Source organism: Parasteatoda tepidariorum, chromosome 8 (genome assembly GCF_982258835.1).
Source record: "Parasteatoda tepidariorum strain Cologne lab strain chromosome 8, Ptep-v5.0, whole genome shotgun sequence".
NCBI lineage: Eukaryota > Metazoa > Arthropoda > Arachnida > Araneae > Theridiidae > Parasteatoda > Parasteatoda tepidariorum.
The window spans coordinates 51,924,089-51,949,091 of record NC_141762.1 but is presented as its reverse complement, the minus strand read 5'-3'; the positions used below and the strand labels follow the sequence as shown (position 1 = coordinate 51,949,091).

The 25,003-nt window shown below is 29.7% G+C and overlaps 1 protein-coding gene and 1 long non-coding RNA gene across 2 annotated transcripts; both read right to left on the bottom strand.

The window, feature by feature from the left end:
* Window positions 1-266: 266 nt before the first annotated feature.
* On the bottom strand, window positions 267-16,998 carry LOC147806156 (uncharacterized). The gene is made up of 5 exons (XM_071181394.2): window positions 16,875-16,998; window positions 10,616-10,770; window positions 6,201-6,233; window positions 2,249-2,290; window positions 267-610 (listed from the first exon to the last, which is right to left on the bottom strand). The coding sequence occupies exons 1-5, from the start codon at window positions 16,933-16,935 to the stop codon at window positions 371-373; spliced, it is 531 nt and encodes a 176-aa protein (XP_071037495.2). The 5' UTR covers window positions 16,936-16,998; the 3' UTR covers window positions 267-370.
* Window positions 16,999-19,161: 2,163 nt separating this feature from the next.
* LOC147806155 (uncharacterized) lies at window positions 19,162-24,622 on the bottom strand. The gene is made up of 3 exons (XR_015428553.1): window positions 24,116-24,622; window positions 22,930-23,103; window positions 19,162-19,295 (listed from the first exon to the last, which is right to left on the bottom strand). It is a non-coding gene; the product is annotated as an uncharacterized LOC147806155 (long non-coding RNA).
* Window positions 24,623-25,003: the final 381 nt, after the last annotated feature.

Genomic DNA, 25,003 nt, shown 5'->3' with positions numbered 1-25,003 from the left:
TCTTGTTTCCGATGTGATAAATGACCAACATAATGAGAAGAAAAATATTGGGAGGGAATAAAACAATGCATGAAAATTGTGAAGCAATGCATAAAAACAAATGAAAACAAGTGAAACAAAACATTAAAAAAAACATATGAAAATATGTGATATTTAGTAAAATTTTAACTACTATAAATGAATAAGTATTGTGCATTTCTTATATAGACATGTTTTTTTCTTAGTTTTAATTAAAATTGTGTAATAATAAATGAAAACAAAGCAAAGACAGCACAGTAATTACAAATTTCATTATTAAATTACAGTATATTTTCATATTTCATTATCCATAGATTGATACATAGGAGTACTAGCAACTACTCAATGCAGCTTATATGCCTGATACCGAACAAACACGTCTGATACCGGAGCTGCTTTTGCGAGGTCGCTGAGCACTGTTGGCATATCTTAAAATAGCCACTTCATCTGGAGGGATAGTATGTGACACACATGGTGCAACTGCGCAGAGTGCATCGTTTGTAGTCGGTGGAATGATAAGTGGACTACCGATTTCAGGAACTAGCTTATCAATGTTCGAGAGTTCAGACAGAAGTCCTTTGCCATCGCTGCACTGCAATATATACCATCATTTTAATAACACTGATTCAGAAGTTTACTTTCAACAATCATAATAATTATATGTATCCTTACTAACAACTGTATCGTACATAGTTAGAGATTTACGTCACAAAAGTAACAGTCAGAGATTGGACGATAGTCAAAATTTACAGAAAAGAGACGAAACAAAATGTGCAGAAACATGGGGGGGGGAGGAATTTAATAAAGATTAATGAAAAGAGAATAAGATATTTTTAAAATATTCAACAAAAAAATTTTAACATTAAAAAGCGGGAAAATAAAATAATTATGATTAAAATAATAATTATATAATTATTAGATTATCTCATATATATTTTTTACTTCATATGTCCTATTTCCGTTTTGATTTCTTGGTTGCTCCTCATACCATTATATTAATATATTTTACTTTGCCTATATTAGTACAATATTGGAACTCTTTGTGGATATAATAGTATTACCTGAGGACGAGATTATATCTTTTGTTCATACACTGGTCGATAAAATTAAGAGATGGAAGACATTTTTCCAAATATCTCAAAAAATACTGAATATAAATAAATGAAATTTGGTATGGATATAGCTTATTCCATGATAATAAAGTATGCAAAACAAAAATGAAAGTTCCATTCACTGGCAAAACCTATTGCCAATAAATCCAATGTAGTCTGAATTTAAGGATAAAAGATGACAATAAAAGTTAGGCTTGTACAGTGTGTGTAATGCCTCTAGTATGGTGTATGGTCACCCCTGACAGACAGACAGCATGTACAACGAGTTACAACAGCATACTGTTAAGAAGGGAGTTAAGGAGGACTTGTGGAAGACCCTCCCATTCTTCCACCAGAGCAATTTTTAATTCCAGAATGGTTCTGGGGGGAGGTTGGCGCATCGCAATAGCTCTCCCAAGAGCATCCCAAGCATGTTCAATAGGATTCAAGACAGGGAATTTGGACCGTCCAGAAATAGTGTCATAGAAATGTGCGTCATAGTAGAATATAGCGTCATAGAAATGTGCGAAAATGCTTTCCATCTCTTAATTTTGTCCACCAGTGTATTATTTTCCGGCTTTTTAATTTATTTTCAATAAAAATTTTTAAATATTTCAAAAATATTTTATTTTAATAAATTTTCTTTAATTTTCATTAATCTTGATCAGATTTTTCTATGTTTTGCCTGTAATTTTAGCTTATTTTATGAGTTCGAATTACTTGAAAGCTTTTGCGCAGTTAATAAAACTTATTATTATTTTTCTTAATTTTCTTCATCATTTTATCTTTTCTTTTGATCATTTTTGCCTCTATTGTGCTATATAGATACAAGATAAAAAAAAATTAACTATTTTTTATGTTATTTTTTTTATCTAAAATCTCCTCCTTCTTAATTTATTATTCAAAATTAAATGCGTTCTCACATTTTATTATTCCTTTTATCATCCGTTTTTGGATTTTATTTTTAGACTGAAATATGCAAGAATTAACATTTTAAGTTTTCCCTTTAACCGAACCGTGAGGGTCGAAGAAATCCCTCGACCTAAGTTTCAAACCAATTAAAAAATTGTATAAGTCTGTTTTTTATTTTGCGCACTGTACTTTCTCAAACATTAAAATATAAATATAAATTTACTTACTTGTCTCAATAGCACAAATAAGTCGAGAGTCGTGTTCATATTCTGAAAAATATTTAAATTTTATTAGGGATGTTCTAAATGCATATCTAAAAACTCATTTTTATAAAAAAAAAGTTTTTAGAAAAAATAAAGTATATGATAATTTAGCGTAATATTAATAACTTTCTGATCTTGGTTTTGTAGACGACTTATGCTTACTGAGCAACACCCTTCAAGGCATGCAAACAAACATAAACATCTTAAATGTAGAAATAAAGAAAATGGAGCTTATTATCAACCAAAATGAAATTAAAATTTTGAAAGTTAATCCTGAACAATTAAATGTCATATTCTGAGAGAATAATAAATTAAAGGAGGTAAGCAGATCTTACGTATCTTGGAAGTATAACGAACGATAAAGGTGGAAGTGGTTGAGATATACTAAATAGATTAAACAAAGTCCGAAGCAGTTACGCTATTCTTAACAAATTCTGGAAAGATAAAAAACAACAAATGCTACAAAAATTAAAAGTTTCAATAGCATTTTTAAATCTGTTCTACTAATTGGATCTGAGATACGGCACTACAATGAAAATATGTAACATGAAAAAAACATGATTAAGAGCTGTTTAAAAAGAATCTTGAATATCAAGTGATTCCATAAAACTTGTAACGCAGAAATCCTTAGAAAAGCAAAACAGAAACAGATTGGTCTGGAAATTTAAAAACGTAAAATGAAAGGTCATGTTCTACGTAAACCTGAACAATTTAAAGTAAAACAAGTATGTGGTTGGAACCCTCAGAGCAACAGAAAAAGATAAAGATCTATAGTTTGTCTACGGTAAGAACTTCCCCCGCTACAAAGTCTGAGGCCATCTTCTGTATTAAAACAAGAATAGCGCATTTCAGGGAGAGTAGCTTCTCTTCACTCTAGGGCTAACACAATAAATTAACGGAAGAAAAATATTCTCTTTCTCTCTTGCCAACCCCAGTCGAAACCTGTCCTGAACAATGACTCCATACCCCTACTTGAAATAGTTATACCTCGTTACCATAGTTCACCACCACGGGTCCAGACGAATGGCTGGGGTAGTTCTTACTTAAGACAATCTATAAAAATACTTGGGGCACGACGATTGTAAACGAGTTGAAAACAGGGTCAAAAAATCTGACCACAATTAGAGTGAGATAGAAAGCTATGTTAAAAGCCCTTTGCTCCAATTCGGAGTGAAGAGGAATAAGTATAGAGACGAAAAACTCACTGAAAATTGTAAAGCTTGGTACTATGCCAAAACGAGTGATATTTGCTCGAAATATAAAGGTTAGGTACATTAATTACTAATAATGAACAAAATGTCTCAATATTCCAAAAAAAACTATATGTTTTTTTTTTAAAACTTTATATTTAGCTCAATTAATACGCTTGCTACTGTACAGTTTTAATGAAATCAGAAGCAAGTTGTAATCAAACCAGCAGATATGCTGGTTTTTGCAAAGTTTATTTAATTCCATTCATTCCATATGTAAATACTGTCTGAAGGATGTGTTAATATTGTCTGAAGCATGTGTAATAAGCTTCCCTCCTGGTAACAGGAGAGCCCTCCTCAACTGGTGCAGGCATCATCAATTTTGAGCAAAGGCACAGTCGCTAAAGTTCTTTTCAATGATAATTGAATTAAGCATAAAAAAAGATTTTGGATCCGTTGTGATTATGTCAAGAGAACTAGGGACCCGATTACATCTCTCCATCATCATGGAAGTCACGATGCAAACGTATGTGATGTTGGACGGCCCTACAGACTTGACTTCACTAAGGTATAGGGATGAGATGCCATAACAGTGAACAAAATTACTCAGAAGCATCATCGATTCTTAGTTCAATTTTATGAATGAAAACACGCGATCACATAAGGTTAAAAACTATTAAATAAATTCCTGAAAGTTGAAATAATCAGAGGATGCACTGGTCTTCCATATATCTAGATCTAAATCACATAGAAAATTTCTAGAAAGAGCAGTTGTAGCTCACCATCCACTCTCGAAAAACCTTCCGTTGAAATAATCAGAGGATGAACTGGCCTGCAAAGTGGTTGTTTTATCTGACTCCCAAAGCCGCAATTCAGGCGATCAGTTCGGCTGGTCTGGCTGCAACAAATGAAATCACCCAGTGTCGGCAACATCTACTAGAACTGTGTCAAAAACAGAAACGTGTGATTCTTCAGTGGATGCCTGGCCACTGCGGCCTCTTTGGAAACGAGCAAGAAGATGCCTTGGCAAAAAAAGGGCACGAGGCTTCTTCAATCGAGTTCCTCTCCCCTTTCGTTTCATTCCGTGAAGCTTTATTTAAGGCAAACTTTAAAAGGGCAATTCAGTGAACAAATAAATGACAGAGTAAAATCTAAGCGCTGGAAAGCTGAAGATCTTTTGAGGATTCCTGGCAGTCCTCGTCAGCACGCTGTAGCCCAATTCCGTCTACTAACCGGACATGATAGCCTTGCAGATCACCGTCACCGAATTCGGATCTTCTCAAGTCCTTACTGCTCCCTCTGTAACTCTTATATCCCTATGGATAGACACCACCTCCACCACTGTGCAGTCCTTAGGGGCGACTCCGAGACAGGGCTTTATTGGAAGGCCAGAGAACTTATGAGGCAATGACTTCGATCAATTTAATGTTGTGTCATCTTTACTTCTGTTCCTGTTCATTTATTTTTATTTTTTCCCTGCCATTAGAAATTTTTAAAAAAAATGGACTGGCCTTCCCGATATCTAGATCTGAATCACATAGAAAATTTCTAGGATTTTCAAGAAAGGCACTTGTAGCTCACCATCCACTCTTGGAAAACCTCTCAAGGCTAAAACCTACCCATGATGGAAAGGATTTTTTGTTCCAAGACATCATATTTATCGCCCAAAATATTTGTGAACCTCAGAAAGAGCATGAGAGTTCATAGAGGTCTCTGCATTGTCGTCAGAAGGGTTAATAACCAATTTAAAACCCTTCACAAGTGCAATTTTGATGCAACATTTTTGGATTTTGTTGCTATGATGCCCATTATTCGTGATCTTGAGTACCATGACTTATTTGTTATAATTGTATTTCTCATACTATTATATATTTACCTATATAATGTGACTTGATTCTCATCAACATTTCTTGAGCTAGCTACGAACATGTGCTTGTTCCTTAAATTTTAACTATGAGTACATAATAGCCGAAGAGGGTGAGTCTTCCTTTACTCAGCCGACTGATCTGGTGTTCGACTCTATACGTGGACGTAAATGAAGAGTTCTCATATAGTAAACTCAATTGTGGAACCTGGAACATGCAACTCTCATTGTAACGAAGGCGGCAACACCACAACTCCAGTCACCACCATCCGACTCACTGATTGACAAAATCTAACATTATTCATCTATCACAACAGATGATTAAACTAGATCAATCAATTAGGCCACATTTCACTGTTTGTTAGATGTGACTTGAACACACACACAAATTAAGAAAAGAATTCAAAATTTTAAAAGCAATTAAAAATAATAATACTTTCTATGGAAAAACGCGCAAAGCAGCAGTGAATCCGAAAGGAATTGAAACAAGAGAAACAATGAAATATGAAAAAAATGGATAAATATGACAACTGAAGCTGGGGTCTTCAGGGGGTACCAGCTCCGGAAGTCGTGAAAGCAAAACCTTTTCTGTCAAGAGAGCACGACAAAAAGTTCAAAATTGTTCTCTCTGTACCCCCAAAGGTTTTCCCCTAAGTCCAGGAAAAGAATATAATACATAATATGAAATATAAAATACTTAGGTCTCAGGTAAAATAGCGAGAAACTTTAATGGGAAAGTTTTCTGAATTAAAAAATTTTCCTTTTTCCAAAACTGCTTCTGGTATAAATTAGACACATTGTTTTCTAAAAACGTTTTTGAACCCTTTTAAGAAATAATTAGAAAAGAGCTATTTATACTTACGCAACCAATCATAGACAAATCTTTCAAAATACACTGCAAGAAAGATAGTTAATTAATAGCTTAAGTCATAATATTTTAACTGTCTATTTAAAAGTTAATTAAAAGTTTTAGAAACGTAAGATATACAATGCATTTCAAAATGTAATCATGCACTTCTCTAAAAACTACTCTTAAAAACTGATTGAAACATGATATCTAAAACTAAAAAAACAACACTTTAAATTGAATCCCTCATTTTCAGAGAGTAATAAGACACAAAAGTAAATTTTTTCCAAAAACGTTGAGACACAAATTTATGGTTTAGTTCCGTGATTGCTTTCCCCATTTTTGCTATCAATTCAATTTTAAAAATTCGTGTCTATGTACTAATTTAATTTACATATTTTTTCACTTTACTATAGAAAAGTACTGAAAAAGGTGCTAGCAAAAGCAGATGTAAAATTTAACGAATCAGTGTTTTGAACAATGCTTCAAATATAACAGCTGAATGACCCACCTAGCCAACTACTGCAATGGCCCAGAATTCAAAGACATTCTTTAAAAATACAAAGCAAAACTTACAATAGATGATCGTTTGATTATCAACGAAAATTCCACTATAATTTCTCAAGATCTCATATGAGTTTTACTAGTATCATGCACAATAATATGAAACCCATTCAACTTATTCCAAATATGCTTTTTCGACAGGTAAGCAATAATCTAACTAAGTGTATTTTCGTTTTTTAAAAATTAAAATAACATTAACTCCTTTTTCTTAGAATAAAAACAAGGACTCTCAAACATGAATTACGAACAATAAAAACTATTCTTTTCTCCTCTTACAGTTGCCTTGTGGAATGCAAAGAATATTCTTTCCAAATTTGCAGAATTTCTTGATTTCATAGCAAGATGCAATCCAGACATTATATCATTTATAGAAACACTCATCAAACCAAGCAATATACTTAAGGTTTCTAATTATAACACTTGTAAATGTGATCGAATTATCCGAACTGATGGTGGATCATTTTCAAAGATGCTTCTGAGACTGTCACCGATAGCCCATAGTGTAGCTCTAGCGCGACGTAAATAAAGTACCTACCTACCAAAATGAATAATTACAAACTTTCGAATCATGTCAGGAAACTCATGAAAGTTAAAAATAAAATTGAAAAGAGATATAAATATACCTTTAGTCCTGACCTCAAAAAATAGCTTAAATCACCTTAACAGAGAAATCAGCAACATGAGCACGACATATCCCAATGATCTTTGGAATGAAAATCTCAATAGCCTACACACTGAAAATAATTGAACTTGAATCTTGAAACAAAAATACAGTCAACACTTATATAAAAAATAGATACTTTCCCAATAATTAGAAGCAATCAGAAATCATGCTTTTCTCTTGCAATCAGAAATCATGCTAGAAAATGGCTTCCTCTCATGAAAACTACCACTCCATCAGTCTCCTACCAGTGCTATCAAAAATCTTGAACAATTATTCAGCGACGATTTAATGAGTATCTGCAAAACATACTAAAGCAATAATACGAATTTTGTAAGAATCTTTCAGCTACAAAGCAGTTTGTTAGCATACTGGAATATCAGTAAAGCCAAATTCAAACATGAAATTTCCTAATGCTCATGCTCGACGCTACTAAGGCGTTAGATATAGCTTACAAAAAGGACAAACTGCTTAATTGCATTTAATTTAACTGACGATCTCCTTTTAATTTTGAATTCTTATCTCTCCAATCGCCAATTCAGGATGAAGATTAATAATAGCTACTCATCATATAGAATTATAAGAGTCGGTGAATCACAGAAAACTATTCTTGGACCGCTACTTAACATTCGATGTACTGCTGATTTTCCCATTAGTTATGAAAATCCATATGAATTCACTTTTATTGATGAAACGCAGTTATCACTTAATCAATGAGACACACGCATGCAGTAAATCAACTACAAAAGAAAATTACAGACGCTGAAGTGGAAGACCAGATTACATCCTGACAAATGCCAACTCTTAGCTTGTAATTGTAAAGAGAAAAGACTTGAAATTCCAGATATCAAGATGTATAATCAAATTATTAAACTTTCTATACAGCACCAAATACTTAGGAATTACAATTACTTCAAACGTCCATACCAAACATAGTATTAAAAATGCAAATCGAGCCTAATGGGACTTAGACTCAATACTCAACTCCAAGTTACAACTTGATTTCACATATATATGTAATTATATATGGATTATATATATAATGGCAACGCGTCCTAAAACTTTATGATCTTACCCTAACTGGTATATCTAAGAAATAAATTCTTCACTGCAAGAAAAATTCTTAAATGTCTTGTTGGCACAACAAAATGCATAAACTACAATGGCATTTGATCCAATTTGAAAATTAACGATATTAACTCATTCATCGAAAAACTAACTCCTAAATTTTATGAAAAAGCCAGGGAAGGCACAATCAGTGACTTCAATCAACTAAATGATATCGAATTGATCGAGGATAGTACGAAACACAATCATAACTGCTTTTTTCCTAAGGCAAATCTAGCGATGTATTTATTAAACTTTATTAACTATATCTTTTGCCTTTGATTAAACTTTTTCGAATTTATTTTTACTAATTTCAATTTTCTTTCATTTACACACCTAGTTTTACTCCACTATAATTATCTTTAAAGCAATATGCGAACAACCCCTTGTGTAGCTGTCAAGGGATCAATCAAGGGACAACTATAGAATGATGACCAAATCCAGAAACGAGTGGTAATCACCACAACGACTAGGCCATCACATTAGCAGAAGTATAGACTTTTCTTTTGGCTTAATTGCTATGATATAACGTTAAATTATATTTTAAGTTATTGTGACTTTTAATTGTTTTGGTTTAATTAATTTTATTTAATGTTACCTTTTGACTTTTGTAATATATTTAGTCAAGTCTTTTTTAAACTTTTGTTTTAACTTAATTTATTTATAAATATTGTATTTATATTTTATAAGAACTTTATTTCCTACTTATGTTTATTTTATTGTATTTTGTTATTCGATTTATGTCTAGACTCCACGATATTACTTCAATTTTGTACTTATCAACTTACTAGCGCCTGGCACAACATATTGTTTATTACATATCTATAATTATCAATGAATCAGTTAACAACTCTTCACTGAGATAACGGAAACAGCAACATTCTCCATTCCCTTTTCTTTGAATCAGTCCTATTCATTTTTTTGCAATGCTTTTGCGCTTTAATTTATAACTAGAAAATTTTTTGCAGATTGATAGTAATCTATATAGGCAAAATGAATAATAATTTTAAAAAATGCACAGTGAGCAAAAAAAAAAGGAATCCTGAAAAACTTTTATATCTTCACATTCTAGGACTCAGTCTTAAAGGTTAAGGAAGATGACCTGAATGAAATGTGCAAATTTATTAGTGCAGACCATATTTCAAGTTACAGAATCAGACTCAAAAACGTACTTTCTCTGAATAAACAAAATTCTTTTTCGACGAATTAAGATTTTTGACCTCCAAAATGTAGGAGGTAGCTGCAATCTGGGAAATGTGATTCCCATAGTTTGGTCAGGAGAACGATCTCAAGTTGGGTCACATTAACGTAAATTTTACTTTCGTGTATTTAACCAAATCTTGAGAAGAATTCAAGTTTAAATGACAAAATACAAAATGTGAGCGAATTTTAGAAATAAAACTTTTTCATAATTCGATTTCTCATGAATAATTCATTCGATTTAGTTAAAATTTCGCATTTTGCCCTGCAGAACTACAATTTTTAAGATGATGTAAAAAAGTTGTATACCTCACATATCAAAATTTTTTCGACTATTATTTTATAAAAAAATAAAAAATAATAAATATTTACTAAAATTTATATGATAAACGAATTTTATAATTGTGTGCAAAAAAATTTTCAATTCGTTTAAAAATTTCTCTAGATATGGCAAAATACGCAAAAAGTGAAATTAACATTAAGGGGTATAAATTTTGAATCACTCTCCTGATCAAACTATGGGGACGATATTTCCTATATAGCGACCAATATTTTTGGGGTTAAAAATTTGAATCAGTCAACAAAAAAATGAACGCTTATTCACGGAAAATATGTTTTTGCGTCTGATTTCAAAACTTAAAATATCGCTTTCGCGAATGAATTGGCATATTTGAGGTTATCCCCATGAACTATTAAGATTGAGTCCTAGAACGTGAAGATCCGATCATTAGATTAAAAGTTATGTCCGTGGTCGTAAGTTTTCTTTTCTTAACTTTTTTATTTTTTTTAATTATTATTACAATTATTATAATTATTATTATTGCTCACTACTGTACTCTATTTTGTAACCCATCTATATAGCTACAATTTTTTATTTGCAAGTATTGTTCTTACCAACCTCAACAGTATCGACAACCATTTCAACTATCCCAAAGAGAGGACCTTTCATCAATGGATTCATGTTATTATACGCGTTCTTGTACATATCTTGGTATTGTGAAATGTCCAGGAAACCAAGGGTGTCTCTATCAGGTAGATGCTCACCATCAATATCTGAAATAATTTGAAACCATGATGTATATATCAGTTAGGTTGGCAAATGTAATATGTTTAATAGAGAATTAAGTATAAAACGTAGTCCTAATACATTTTTTTGCGCTAGAAAAATTAAAGCCAAAAAAAATATTTTTTTTTTAATAAAACCATAGTAACTAAAATTTTAGAAAATGTATTTAACTCATGGTAAAGAAAAAGCCAATTCAAAGAGATTTTTTCAGCTATTTAAATGCATTATCAAGTATTTTTCTAAGCCCCAAGTGCCCTCCAATAACCAAAAAAAAATAAGTATTTTTCTAAGCTCTTTCGTGAATGAGAGTAAAAACGAAACACTTTAAATACCTTAAACTTGAGTCTAAACTATGATTATAAATCACATTGCCACAAAAATTACGCTGGAGAACTTTCTTTTTTCAGTTTCATTACATTTTTTTAACGGTTCTGTGATATTTTCATTTCGCTTATTTCAAATCTGTAATCGCTTACATTTTCTTAAATGACATTTTTGGTCTGTTTTTTTACGAAATGTACAGGTTTTAAAACGTTATGCACAACGTTCTGTAAAAACGTTATGTATGACTGAGAATTGCGCTTATGGTGCGACAAATTTCTAGAGGAGTTGAGGCACATAATCAGGTTTAAATTTGGATAAAAACCCTTGCCCGGAAATGTCGTCGTGCGAGGCTATGGTCGCTTCCCTATTTAGACCTGTTCAAAAGCACACGGAGAAGCAGCTAAAAATAGGGGGAAGTGCCCCTAGAGGCGTATGATGACATTTTCGAGCATGAATTCTAGTGTAGTTTTAATCCTGATGATGTGCCCTAAATCTCTTAGAAATTTGTCGCAACATTTACGTGACTCCCGGTTATATATAACGTTTAAAACTTATACATTTCGAAAATAGCACAAAAATGTCACTTAAAAAAATCTATAGCCTTAGGAGCAAGCCTATTTTCAGATTTGAAATTACTACACCTAAATTACCTAACTAACTACACCTAAATTTGTATAATTGTGACAAAAAATTTGTTCCATTGTGTCATTTGGGGTTTAGAATGGCGAAATAACTTTATTTCAAAAGTATTTTTTAAAAAAATTGGTTATTCGGGAGATTTTTCCACCTATGTAAAAAAATTATCAAAATATCTTAATAATTTTAAATTTTTGCTTTGGAGTAACCTTTTAAATAATGAAAAATTATATATATATATTTGTATATATGTATATTTGTATGCTTGTATATATATATATATATATATATATATATATATATATATATATATATATATATATATATATATATATATATATATATATACAGGGTGTCTCAGTTAAGCGTTTCAGAACTTCTAAGAGGGGTAGGGGCATCCTGACGACTCGAAATCATATCGCAATGTGGGGTCGGAAATGCTTTCCTGAAGCGGTGACGTACACAGAAGCACCATAAAGAAAAGAGACCGTAAGTGAAAAATCATTTTAATAATACATTGAAAAAAGCATAAGGCACACGGGTCAAACTAAGTGTTCGAAGTTTCTGCCACCGGCTACAATGCACACCTCACATCTCCGGTGCACGGACATCCGAACATTCTACAATACTCCAGGCATATCTCGAATTTCTCCGGCAGCTACTGCGATTCTTGCAACCAGCTTCTCAGCATAGTCAACAGGGATGTCATAAACCAGTGTTTTCATATGACCCCAGAAATCAAGACATGATAGGTCGGGTCACTGAGGAGGCCATATAATTTTTTCAATGTATTATTAAAACGATTTTTCACTTACGGTATCTTTTCTTTATGGTGCTTCTGTGTACGTCACCGCTTCAGAAAAGCATTTCCGACCCCACATTGTTATATGATTTCGAGTCGTCAGGATGCCCCCTACCCCTCTTAGAAGTTCTGAAACGCTTAACTGAGACACCCTGTATATATATATATATATATATATATATATATATATATATATATATATATATATATATATATATATATATATATATATATATATATATATATATATATATATATATATATGGGTCATTCTCACGAAAACTGTCATTTTTCAGTTCATGAAATCCCAAAAAAGTAAAGTGAATAAAAAGCTCTGAAACTTTCTATATTGATAGAAATATGTAATGGCATTATAAAGAAAGTATATATCCTATAAATTATATTTAATATTTAAATTAATTAATCTTTTAAATAATTAATTTATAATTTTTAATTTATAATAATTAATTAATTAATTTAATAAATAAATTAATTAGTTTAATAAATCAATTTATTAATTTTTAATTTATTTTTCAAATTAATTAATAAGTAAATTAATTATTTCCACTATTTAAAAAGTGAGGGACTGACACTAATAGTGAGGGACTGATATTTTATTTTAGTACATGTTTTTATCTAAGTTACATCTACCTAAAGTTTGAAAATGATAACATACTAAGTATATCTAATATTTATTATAATTTAGTCTTATATATTTAATAGTTTTTACAGGTTTGGGAAATAAAATTGGTTGGCACGATTGAACAAAAAAATATTTAATAATATACTCCCTCACTTCAGCGTCATTCCCTCACTTTATACACTAGTGAGGGAATGACGAATTCAATAAAATTTAAAAATAACAGTTAGGCCTAATTAATTTCTGAAGTCAATCACATATAATTATATTCATACAAGAAAGCAACATATAATTATCCACTTTCTCGATGAAGTTGTATTTTATTTTACTCTAAAAAACGACATGAGGGAATGACAAATGTAAAAAATTTTACCTGGTTTGATTCATTCAAATTTATTCCACAGCAAAGCTTCTTTAAGTTGAAGATGGAAACATACTGCAATTTTGTTCTATGATGCCAGTTGTTAACTTCTGAAGTTTTTATTAAAATATTTTTATTCTAAGATGATTGCAGGTGATAAGAACATTGTTGTGAGGGAATGACGCGAAACACTGGGGACAAAGTTTAAAATATTGCTGTGTTAATATTTTTATCAGAAATTAAATTTAAAATTTATTTTCTGAATTCTATATTTCAATATTCTCAAATAAAAAACACAAATTTGTAAAAAAAAAATTTTATTTCAGAAACAATTTTTTTCTTTTTTTAAATCAGCAGTGGGGACAAGTGAGGGAATGACATATTGGTATATTTTTATTACCTAAAATTAATAAAAAATAAAAATTGATAATTTTATTTTTATTCTTTTGTTAGCTTGCATTCTAAAGGACACTTTCCCTGAAAACATTTTTTTCGTAAGTTGTAAAACAAACATAAAATATACTGGGGACATGAAAATGACTGTTTTTGTGAGAATGACCCATATATATATATATATATATATATATATATATATATATATATATATATATATATATATATATATATATATATATATATATATATATATATATATATATATATATATATATATATATATATATATATATATATATATATATATATATATACAAACTAAAATTAGAGATAGACAAAATTAAAAGATGGAAGACATTTTCCAAAATATCTCGAAAAATACTGAATATAAATAAATGAAATTTGATATGGATATAGCTTATTCCATGATAATAAAGTATGCAAAACAAAAATGAAAGTGCTATTCACTGACAAGACCTATTGCCAATAAATCCAATATAGTTTGAACTTAAGGATAAAAGATGACAATAAAAGTGAGGCTTGTACAGTGTGTATGTTGCCTCTAGTATGGTGTATGGTCACCCCTGACAGACAGACAGCATCCACAACGAGTTACAACAGCATGCTGTTAATAAGGGAGTTAAGGAAGACTTGTGGAAGACCCTCCCAATCTTCCACCAGAGCAATTTTTAACTCCAGAATGATTCTGGGGGGGAGGTTGGAGCAACAGCTCTCCCAAGAGCATCCCACGCATGTTCAATAGGATTCAGGTCAGGGGATTTGGCTGGCCAATCCATTCGTTGAATATCCTCGCTTTCCAGATACTCATCAACCATGAGATCCCTATGTGGTCGCGCATTGTCGACCATAAAAATGAACTCAGGGCCAACAGCGCCCCTGAAAAGACGCACATAGGGCTCTAGGACCTCCTGCCTGTACCTCTGGGCATTCACGGAACCATGGTCAAGCACATGGAGTGGTGTGTGGGTATCTTGCATGTGCGAATGAATGTGCGAAACTGCTTTCCATCTCTTAATTTTGTCCACCAGTGTATATCTATCTATCTATCTATATATATATATATATATATATATATATATATATATATATATATATATATATATATATATATATATATATATATATATATATATATATATATATATATATATATATATATAATGGTGTTGATTTATTCCACTGAGTTTTGATGAAAATTCTCGCCTCTGCATGATATATTTTCAATAATTTATCCAAAATTAAAATTTTAAAATTCTAAAATGCATTTTTGTGCCCCGCCTTTCAATTTTAACTGCGTTTTATGTTAACCGACTTTCGTATCCTTAAGAATGGATTTCTGCAACCGATCGAAAGTTTGACCATTTTCCTGACTAGCTAGAGCTCTTATACTTCTGCTGAAGCTCTCTGCGCTCAATTTTTTATAGCAATGTAAGTTCCAATAGTCTCTTGACCACTTCATGCAGAGTTTATCGTTATATTATCACCACTGGTAATTTATCATCGATTAAAATTTCGACCATGTCCCAACTAACTAGGGCTCTCAAATCGCTTCTGGAACTGTGTATCTGATAGTTCCATTAATTTCCTGATCACTGGGAAGTGAATTTATCACCAAAATGAATTTATCTTAAATTAAAATATTGAAATTTTCTCGATAATTAACGAGCTCAAATTATAAATAAAGGGCTTTCTGTTGGATGATAATATATAATTCCTGCGTTTCGTGATTGGAATGAGCAGATTTTATATCGCTAATTTATTATCAAAATATATTTTAATCACTTGCCTGCATGAACAAACTTACAGATCTAAAACAAACAAACAAAAAAGCAAAAAAAAGTACTAAAATAATAAATTTTAAAGGCATGTTATTAAGTAAACTAAAAAAAATAGAAAATCATTTACATATATAAATCTCTAACACTACCTAGAAAAAAAGGGCGAATTATTTTTTGCCCGTGGCAACAGCAAAGTATCAATTCAATTAAAAAATGGTGGGCATTCTGTAAATGAAAGACAATAATGAAAGTGATGAAACGATTGTGATATTAAAATATTCAGACAATCCATGACATGTTTTCTGCAAATTGAACGCTAATCAATATTCTTATGCCCGCTAATTAATTAATTTATACTTATAAAAAGAAGTGAGAAGTAATTCTCTATTTCATGTTACACTTTTAATAATTTTTCCGGCAAACTAGCATGCTCAAATTAGTACAGAATTCTCATTATACTGCATTACTAAGTTAATGTTAGTACAGATTATACGTTGTATAAACTAATTTTATTTAACCAATTTTAAGAACATAATTTCATAACGAAAGTTGGGCTTCTTTTTTAAGACTGATAAAATTAAAATTACGCCCTCCTTTTTAGTTTACTAATAAAACGTAGTTTTTAAATTTTATTTTATAATTAAAACACTTACTTCTTTAATACTTCCCAAGCACTCTATAATAGAGAATCTTAGATGCCTCATATTCGTCTTATTAAACGTCTCTAATATGAGAAATTATATTATTCATTTTATTTACTTTTATTATTCATTTATATTATTCATTTTATTTGTTTAGATTATTCTTTATTATTATTTTACTATTTATTATTATTATTATTTTATTTATTTATTTATTTTGCGAAACTCAATCTTTTTCACACCATAAACAAATAGATAAAATAAAAACGAAATTCATAGTTTTTTAAAATACCTTCCACATTGACCAAATTTAATACATTAAAAATAACAGTAAAAGTTTCGATTCCTGTCTCGCATTAACATTGATTGCCTAATTCACCTTTTTATTAATTTTTTTACGAAAAGCAAAAAAAAAAAAAAAAACCTCTAAGAACGATTATTAATTTATTGATTTAAATATAATTAATGTAATAAAAAAAAAGTTTAGCTTACTTGAAAGCAATATTGTTGCAAATAACACAAATGTACAAGTAAATGTTTGATGTAAAGACATTTTATCAGCTGGTAGAGTGCTATCTTAGAAGTAGTTCTACATACTACTGTAATGACATTCGCTGCGCATTGAAAAGGAAATAATTGCGTGAGCAAGTGATTAAATTGCGTGCCATAAAATAAATATCAAAATTTTTCTTGGAGATTAATAATTTGTACAGTTACTGTGACTTTTATAGGAAAATTCTAAATAAATTTGCATGTTATAAATAAAATAAAAATTTTTAAATAAACTTTTCAAATATAACGCGATTTTTTACTTTTTATTGTGAATTACTTTTAATTAAAAAAACTCTTGAATTGTCTTAAGTTTATTCAAAAAAGATAATGCTTCATTACTATTAAAGTCTATTATCATATTTTGTAATTTGTACGTAATGATTGCCAGCTTTAATGAATTGTTATTCATTATCATTACTAACTGTTAAAAGAAGATTTTATATATTTGTGATTTAATTGTATCTGAGCTATAAGCTGGATTTGTATAGTTCTATTTTAAAGGAAAACGATGTGCATTTCAGTTTTCTATGACGATATGATGGAGCAATTTGTATAAATAAAAGTGATATGTTTTCTTTTGTGAGTAAAATGGTGACAAAATTTTTATTTTAACTAAGCTAAGTTGCGAACGACAGAATATTGAGCTTTCTGATAGAGTCTCGCAACATTCATGGTGACTCGGAAGTGATATTAAAAATAATTTCAAATTTTATCTGAAGTATTCATAATATAAATAAATAGAATAAAGTTTTAACACTAATTACATTAATATTAATTGCATAAGATTAACCATGAAACACGAAAATAAACTGTGGGGGTACTTTTTACTATATACCTACTCCGTTGCAAGTTAAGAAAAGACCATCGCAGTATAGAATCTAAGTAATCTTCAACAACTGCATACAGTTCAATTTTATTTCGTAATCAAATTGTACAAATATGCTTTAAAGACCATGCGAAAGCTTTTAAAAGTTAAACACGTCGGACAGAAATTTAATTCATGCTACCTTTTACGATATATAACATAGAAATACTTAAATAAGGTTACAACTTCGTAATTTTACTTGAAACTTAGACTTAGAGACATATTTTTATAAATAAGGAGAACATTCAACAATACGGTGTAACAAGAACATTATATTTGATTGGACGACTGAAAATGGAGCATCTTTTGCTGACATGCCTCTAACAAATCAGAGATAAAGAATTTTCGCTTTTGTTTCGCTATTAAAGAAAATCGCCTGCATAAAACAATATTTATTATTCTTCCATCAGTTTCTTTAACGACTTTTGATATCATTTTTATGATATCTTATTACTTATTTATTGCTTATTCAATAAGTTTTGCCTTCCTCAAGGTGCAGGGTGCAAGGTGCAACGACGTTTCAAGTGTTAGCAATGTCGATATTCATTTGCGCTAGGAGCTTGATATCCATTTGATATGCACTTAGATGCAAGCAGGCTTCAAAAGAGTGATTATATTAAGACTAAATATCAAACATTAACGAAGAAAATAAACAATGAATAATTATGTTTCTAATAAATTAAGAAAATGGTATTCCTTAATTTCACCGTTTCAAATGCCTGATTTTACCAATCTTGATTTGATGTAATGTTTTGTTTTGAATATTTAATTATCTTGTCTTAACTGTGAAAGTGTTCTGAGTTTGACTATAAAACTTTTTTACATGCTGATTCCAAACATTTCTGAGATGTTAAATTTCGGCTTTCCAATTGTTACGTTTATAAAAATTAAGCAATTAGATAAAAAAAGGGAAATCGGTTCGAGAAAAATGAATGCAAATCTCTTTGAAGTATATAAAACCCGAAAGCGAAGAAACAGTTTGATAAATTTTGTCCTCTGATTAATTTTGTAATTTTAATTTCAATGCTTCCAAAAATATTTACTAAAAAGAAAACCCTTTTTTTTCTTCTTCTTTTTTTTTTTTTTTTTTTTGCTTTAGCTTTTTTAAATTTTAACTTTATATCAATGGCAAAGATAATTTTTTTTCAAATATGCTTCATAAATAATTTTTTAATAGATAATTTTTTAATATCTATGCGTCGGATTACATACCGAAAAATACATGTTCAGACTAGGGAATCGAAAATTAGAGGAAGTTACAAAATTTTTTCGAATATTAAGCATCATATATTTATAACTAAGTTCACAAAAAATATACGTTTGCATACAATTACTGAAGTACAAAACCACCACAAATTTTGCTTAAATTATATTTTTTTTTATTAATGCAATATATACAATGTAATATACAGTCAAAAAATGCTATGTCAGATATCTTTTAATAGTGAGGATATTCTGGTGGTGCTGGATAAAAATGGTGATGCTCTTCTTTTAATCTAAAAAATAAATATATATTTCTAATTAATTCTCATAAATTAATTAAAATAAGAATCAATGTAAAAAAAACTAGCATTCAATACATTTGACAGGCATGCGATTGTATATCATAATCTTTTTTTAAAATGGACATAAGACTCAAAAATCCAGCATAATTTTTTTAAAACTTCCCTTTAAATTTTTGCCATCTTCAGTATTCGCATGGAGTTAGCTGTGAATAATATATATATATATATATATATATATATATATATATATATATATATATATATATATATATATATATATATATATATATATATATATATATATATATATATATATATATATATATATATATATATATATATATATGCGTTGACCAACAGATCCAATTTAGAGTTTACTCTCAATGTTCAATTCACACTCCATAGCCTTGTAATTTTGAACCTGACCCAGAAGTAGAGGGAATACCTGAATCAAGCAGTGAAACATACTAACCTTCGTGGACGACCTTATGATGGAACTAATCCACATATGCGTCACATGAAGAGGAAAACCTCCCCTGGTTAACCGAAAGGCAAATGGATTTTAACTCATTATCCCCTTCTATCATTAAGGATAGTTTGTGACAGCGCTGGAGTCGGTAGCAGAATTCGTAACAACCAGCAACCGCTGGGATTAGAACCTGGAAATATTCTATTCTGTTCACTGCGATTCTGTTTTCGAAAGTTTGAGCATCATAATGATGGTTTAGTTTTATTATTTGCTTGTTGCAGCATAGCTCTGAAACTATCAAAGCAAATTAAAAGAAATTTGCCAACAATAATAAAACTTGTTTGTCCAAAGATAACTCTAAGGAAAAAATATTTTTGTTAGACTTTTATTCTATTTTATTGACTATATTTATAATGCATTCTAATATTTCTTTGTTTAACAATTTAAAAAAATGTGTTACTTTGCAGAGTTTAATACAACATAAAAATAACATTTTCATAGATTTTCAGATCATATTCAGTTATATTTTTGAAATTTTATCTACTTATTTTTTGTAAAAATCAGTTGAACAATAAGTGAGATACTTTGGATGACTTATCTAAGAGTAAAATTTTTACTTACTGATGTAAAATGTAGTATTTAGGCTGTTGCTCAAAAGCACCTGTCGTCTTATAAAATAACGCTTTTTTGCTACTCATGATATTTTTATTTCTGTTGTGAAATTATAACAGTTATTTTAAGCTAATAGTAATAAATATGAAAATGGTGATCTATACTAATCAAGAAATTAGTACAAAAATGTCAATGAGACAAAAATCCACAATTTTGTTAAAGTTTTGTAATTTTGTTGCCACAATTTTGTCAATTTTTTGTTTGAAAAGTTGTATCAATGCAGCTTTGCTCGAGCTCTAAAATTAGCAAATAAATCTTAAGAGAAATTTATTAAAACTCCTAAATTTTAATGATTTTCATGTAAGGAAAAACAATCTCTCCAAATTGGCAATTATTAATATATAAGCTATTTGTTCATTTTTAAGTACTGGCAATTATTTTCAGCATTATAGTATTTGTTTGAATAGAAGTTTTAAGGTTTAAGGTGCTTAATTTATGGCCCTTTTTTTAACTTCTGAAAAAAAGCTTCAACAAACGAACTTAATTATTCGAAGGAATTATCTTATATATGCTAATTAAAAAATCAAAAATTTAGTTTCAGTTACAAATCAAGCCCAAATAGTATTTTCTCTGGAAAAAAAATTTTGATAGGTTTTTATTGCTTGAATCTCAAAGTATGGGGGTGGTCGCAATTATATGTCCCCATTATTTGTCAAAAAAATTGGTTGAAAGTTTGGATCCCGTAATAATATCCTTTCTTTTTCTGCTTTTTATCATGGCTCTAGAACTCATTACGCGAATCAAAAGATGTTGTCACCTATTTCTAAAACTTCTATACTAATGATAACACTTTTCAAAATAAAATTTCTAATATATATTTACATATATTTATATTTATTTTATGTTTTGAGTGACTATCAAAAGAAATTTTATTTAAAAGGAAAAATGAGAAATTTTTTAAAATTGAACATAATTGTTTATTCCTGACTACTAGAACAAATAATTCCTGAGAAACAAATTTTTTTACTTTTGCAGTTTATTTCTTGAAAACTATTCAATAGATTTATTCTACGTTTCAGATTTTCACTTTTGAAGTTGCATAACATTATGTAAAAATTGTAGAGCCTTGCAACTTTGTATGTTTTCACCATTTTTTATCCTAATTTTTTCTTAAGATTTCTTTAAGTAATCTAGTTTTACATTTAACCAAAATCTTTTACTTATTTTCTAGTTGAGAATAATTGTATAAATAAGCATGAAATTTCAGTTTTAAAGTAGACTAAGACTAAAGTAGATTCAGACTGAAAAATTTTCTCACCCCTATTTTCCCGAAAAATATAAATAATTTTTAAAATGATAACAGATTTAGTATAAAGAAATAATTGAATACCAAAACCATAAAAAAATGAAAAAGTTGAAAATGGAAGACTAAAACTAGTTTATGACTAAAAAATGACTATTAGTTAAGAAAAAGAATTACACGGTTCCAATGTTATTCACATATCATTAAAAGTTATTAAAATACGAAAAATATTAAAACATCAGAAATGTTTCCATACTTTTTAATAATTTATAGTAGTATATTACTACCATTCGACACTAAAATACCATACATCAATTTCAACCCGGTTATAAAACTCTGTTGGGGAAGGGGGTGTTTTACTTTATAACAGTCGTTGAACAGCAGACACAATTTTTGAGCTTACTACTACCAATGTTCAACTACGTAGCCTTGTAATTTTGAACCTAATCCAGAAAACAAGGGAACTCCGGGATCAAGTATTGGGAAAGAATTCCCTTTATGGAGGATTTTTTGATAAAAACTAACCCACATACTGTAACCCATGATCCGTCTATCACTGAGGATATTTTATCTCAGCGCTGTGGTCGGTGAGAGCCTGCTGCGAAATTCGTATCGACCAGCCGTCGTTGAGTTTCGAACCCGGTTCACCTTATTGGAAGGCGAACACTCTATCCCAAGAGGCATCCTGGCTCTCTCTTAAATAGTTTTCAAATTAAAACTAACATCTCTATGAAAAATATGGATAGTCTGATTTGAAACGCAGCATGTTACTAAACAAATGCTACTCGCCAGCCTTTAATATTAGGTCGCTAATGGCGAGCTGGCGAATGGAAATTTCGTGTGCTGGTCTAAATTCACTCCATATTTTAAATGTGGAATAAATCCATTAAAAAATAAAAAGCTTGAGTTATTTTCTGGAAAAACGTGTTTGTGCTTGAGGATGCACATTTTTACGTAGTTAAAATATTGCATGAATGAATTTGTTAAACTACTCCATGAATAATTAAAGCTTGTCACACAATCCGTCAAGACTAGTTATAAGCAAATCATCAAAATCGAGTTTCAATTTATTTAATTTAAGACTAAATCTGAAAAATATATCTCATTAGGGATAATCTGGTCATCTACCACTTCTATAAAAAGTACACATTGTTGTAATTAAATTTCAAAAAAGTCCTAGTGAAATTGCAAACAAAGAGGGTACAAATAATTTTGTTAATTAAGAAAATATTTGCACTTACGGTAAGAGCAGAGGAATGGGCAACACAATCAACTTTTTCCCTTGCAACAATTTCGTCACCAGTAGAGCCTTAATGAGTTTCTTTTTTAAAGCATGAGCTTCTTCAACTACAGTCACACTCAGGAGTAAAGCAGAAAAAAGCAAAATAGCCACAATATTTGATTTCTTCATATTCCTATTGTAAAATGATACAAATATTTATTACTCATATTTTATTTATCATAATTTATTACTTATTTTAATAAATTAATAATAATTAATTTTGATAAATTAATTATTTATCATATTTAATTGTTATTGATTTTATTATCATCCCAAATGGTTAATTCTCATAGTACAACGGTAAAGGTTTTTTTTCCGAAACCCTCAATTCTACTTAATTTTCTTTTTTCAGATGGAGTTTAAAGCTGTTTTATTCTTGACAAATAAAAAACGCAGCTATGTTTTTTAAAAGAAATATTTTTAAATAGACTTTCAAATTGGGCTCATGTTTCGCTCTACTGCAGCAAATTGTAATACTTTTCTGTTAGCCGGTGCAAGAAAATTCAACCATTTTTTTCTATCTAATTTAAATTTTTTTAAATTTTATTTAATGCTTATATGTTTAAAAAATTAAATAGAAGAAATTGTAAAGAAATTTTGGTGGAGGTCTCTGACGACTTTTCTCTTATGCCTGGTAGGAAAAGTACCTAAATTATTATCCAAAATTATTTTAATATTGCATATTTTATTAAAAATAGAAAAATCTATTAAATTTAGTAAAAGAGTACAATTCATTAGTCAAACGATTTTATAACTGCTTGATATTTGAAATTACTTTTAATTTTGGACATTAATTTTTGTGCAAATTAAAATAAAATTAAGTCTTTCATTTATTTAAAAATTAATTTTAAAGCAACAATTTGAAAGTTGTAAAAACTTCATTGCTAATTTTCTCTTGCCTTCTTATGCATCAGCATTCAAAGACAATAACAGTCCCAACAGCAGCTTGTCAGTTGTCCAATAAATCGACTCAGTTATCCAAAAAAATCAAATAATAGTCAAAGCAAAGTGTAGAAGCTACTGTTACAAAGTATATAAAGTTAACAAAACAAATGGCCTAGTAAAATGTAAAAAGAACTAATTATCCCAATTTATTATACACCAAAGCTCCAAATTATGAGTGCTGAAAAATAAAAGTAACTTACCTTTAATAGCTATTCCTAAAAACACTACAAAGTGTTGTAATTATCGCCTGAGCAGGAATGATGATTCTTGTCTGACTCCCCGATATTTATACCTCGGTTCATCGTTAGGTAGATCCTTGATTATAGAATCAGGTTTTACCATTCACGCTTCTTCATAATTAATTCAAACTTAACATTGTGTCAATCTGATTGCATGCATCCATGCTATAATTAGATGCCATCTAGGAATCCCCCTGCGAATTTTGAGGAAGTAAAAATTCGTGACATTATTTCTTAACCCTCCTGACGAAACAGTGGGGGTACTACGAAGGGTATCAGTGGCGAATTAGGTTGAGAAACGGTAATAGAAATATTCCTAATTACCCCCATTATTGCTGGCAAGGTATTTCACTCTCTGTAGCGGTCTTATAGCAAATGAAGGAATATGCACCCTCGGGAAAAAAATTCCATTTCGTTTTTTACCCTTATCTTTTTTGTAAGTGAAAGTTTTTTGACGCTTTATTACGTAACATAATCTAATCAGCTTAAGAGTTTTTGTTACATCATTATGTTATTACGTTGAAATTGAAAGTACACTTTTTTTTTCTTCTTGAGATCTTAGATCAATGAATATTGAAATGTTGTTTTCACTGAAGTACTGTTATTTTGGTTACTAAAAATAGCATAGCAATGTTATAAATCTTCGTAAAAATTGAATCCATTTTATGCGTTGTATGGAAACACGTGTGTTACAGTAATAAACATTAAAAGTTAATAATTAATATAAAACAAGATTTTATAATCTAAATAAACAGCAAAAAAAAAATTTTTTTTAAATAACTGCCGTTGCTATAATTTCGATTGCCAGAATTAGTTAACGTGTCATCTACTTGCTTTACATGCAGCATT

Coding starts and splice junctions, on each gene's coding strand:
- LOC147806156 (XM_071181394.2), bottom strand. CDS start 16,935: ATGTCTTTACATCAAACATTTACTTGTACATTTGTGTTATTTGCAACA. Junction 10,771..16,874: donor TGCAACAATATTGCTTTCAA/GTAAGCTAAACT, acceptor AAATTATTTCAG/ATATTGATGGTGAGCATCTA. Junction 2,291..6,200: donor ATTTGTCTATGATTGGTTGC/GTAAGTATAAAT, acceptor AATATTTTTCAG/AATATGAACACGACTCTCGA.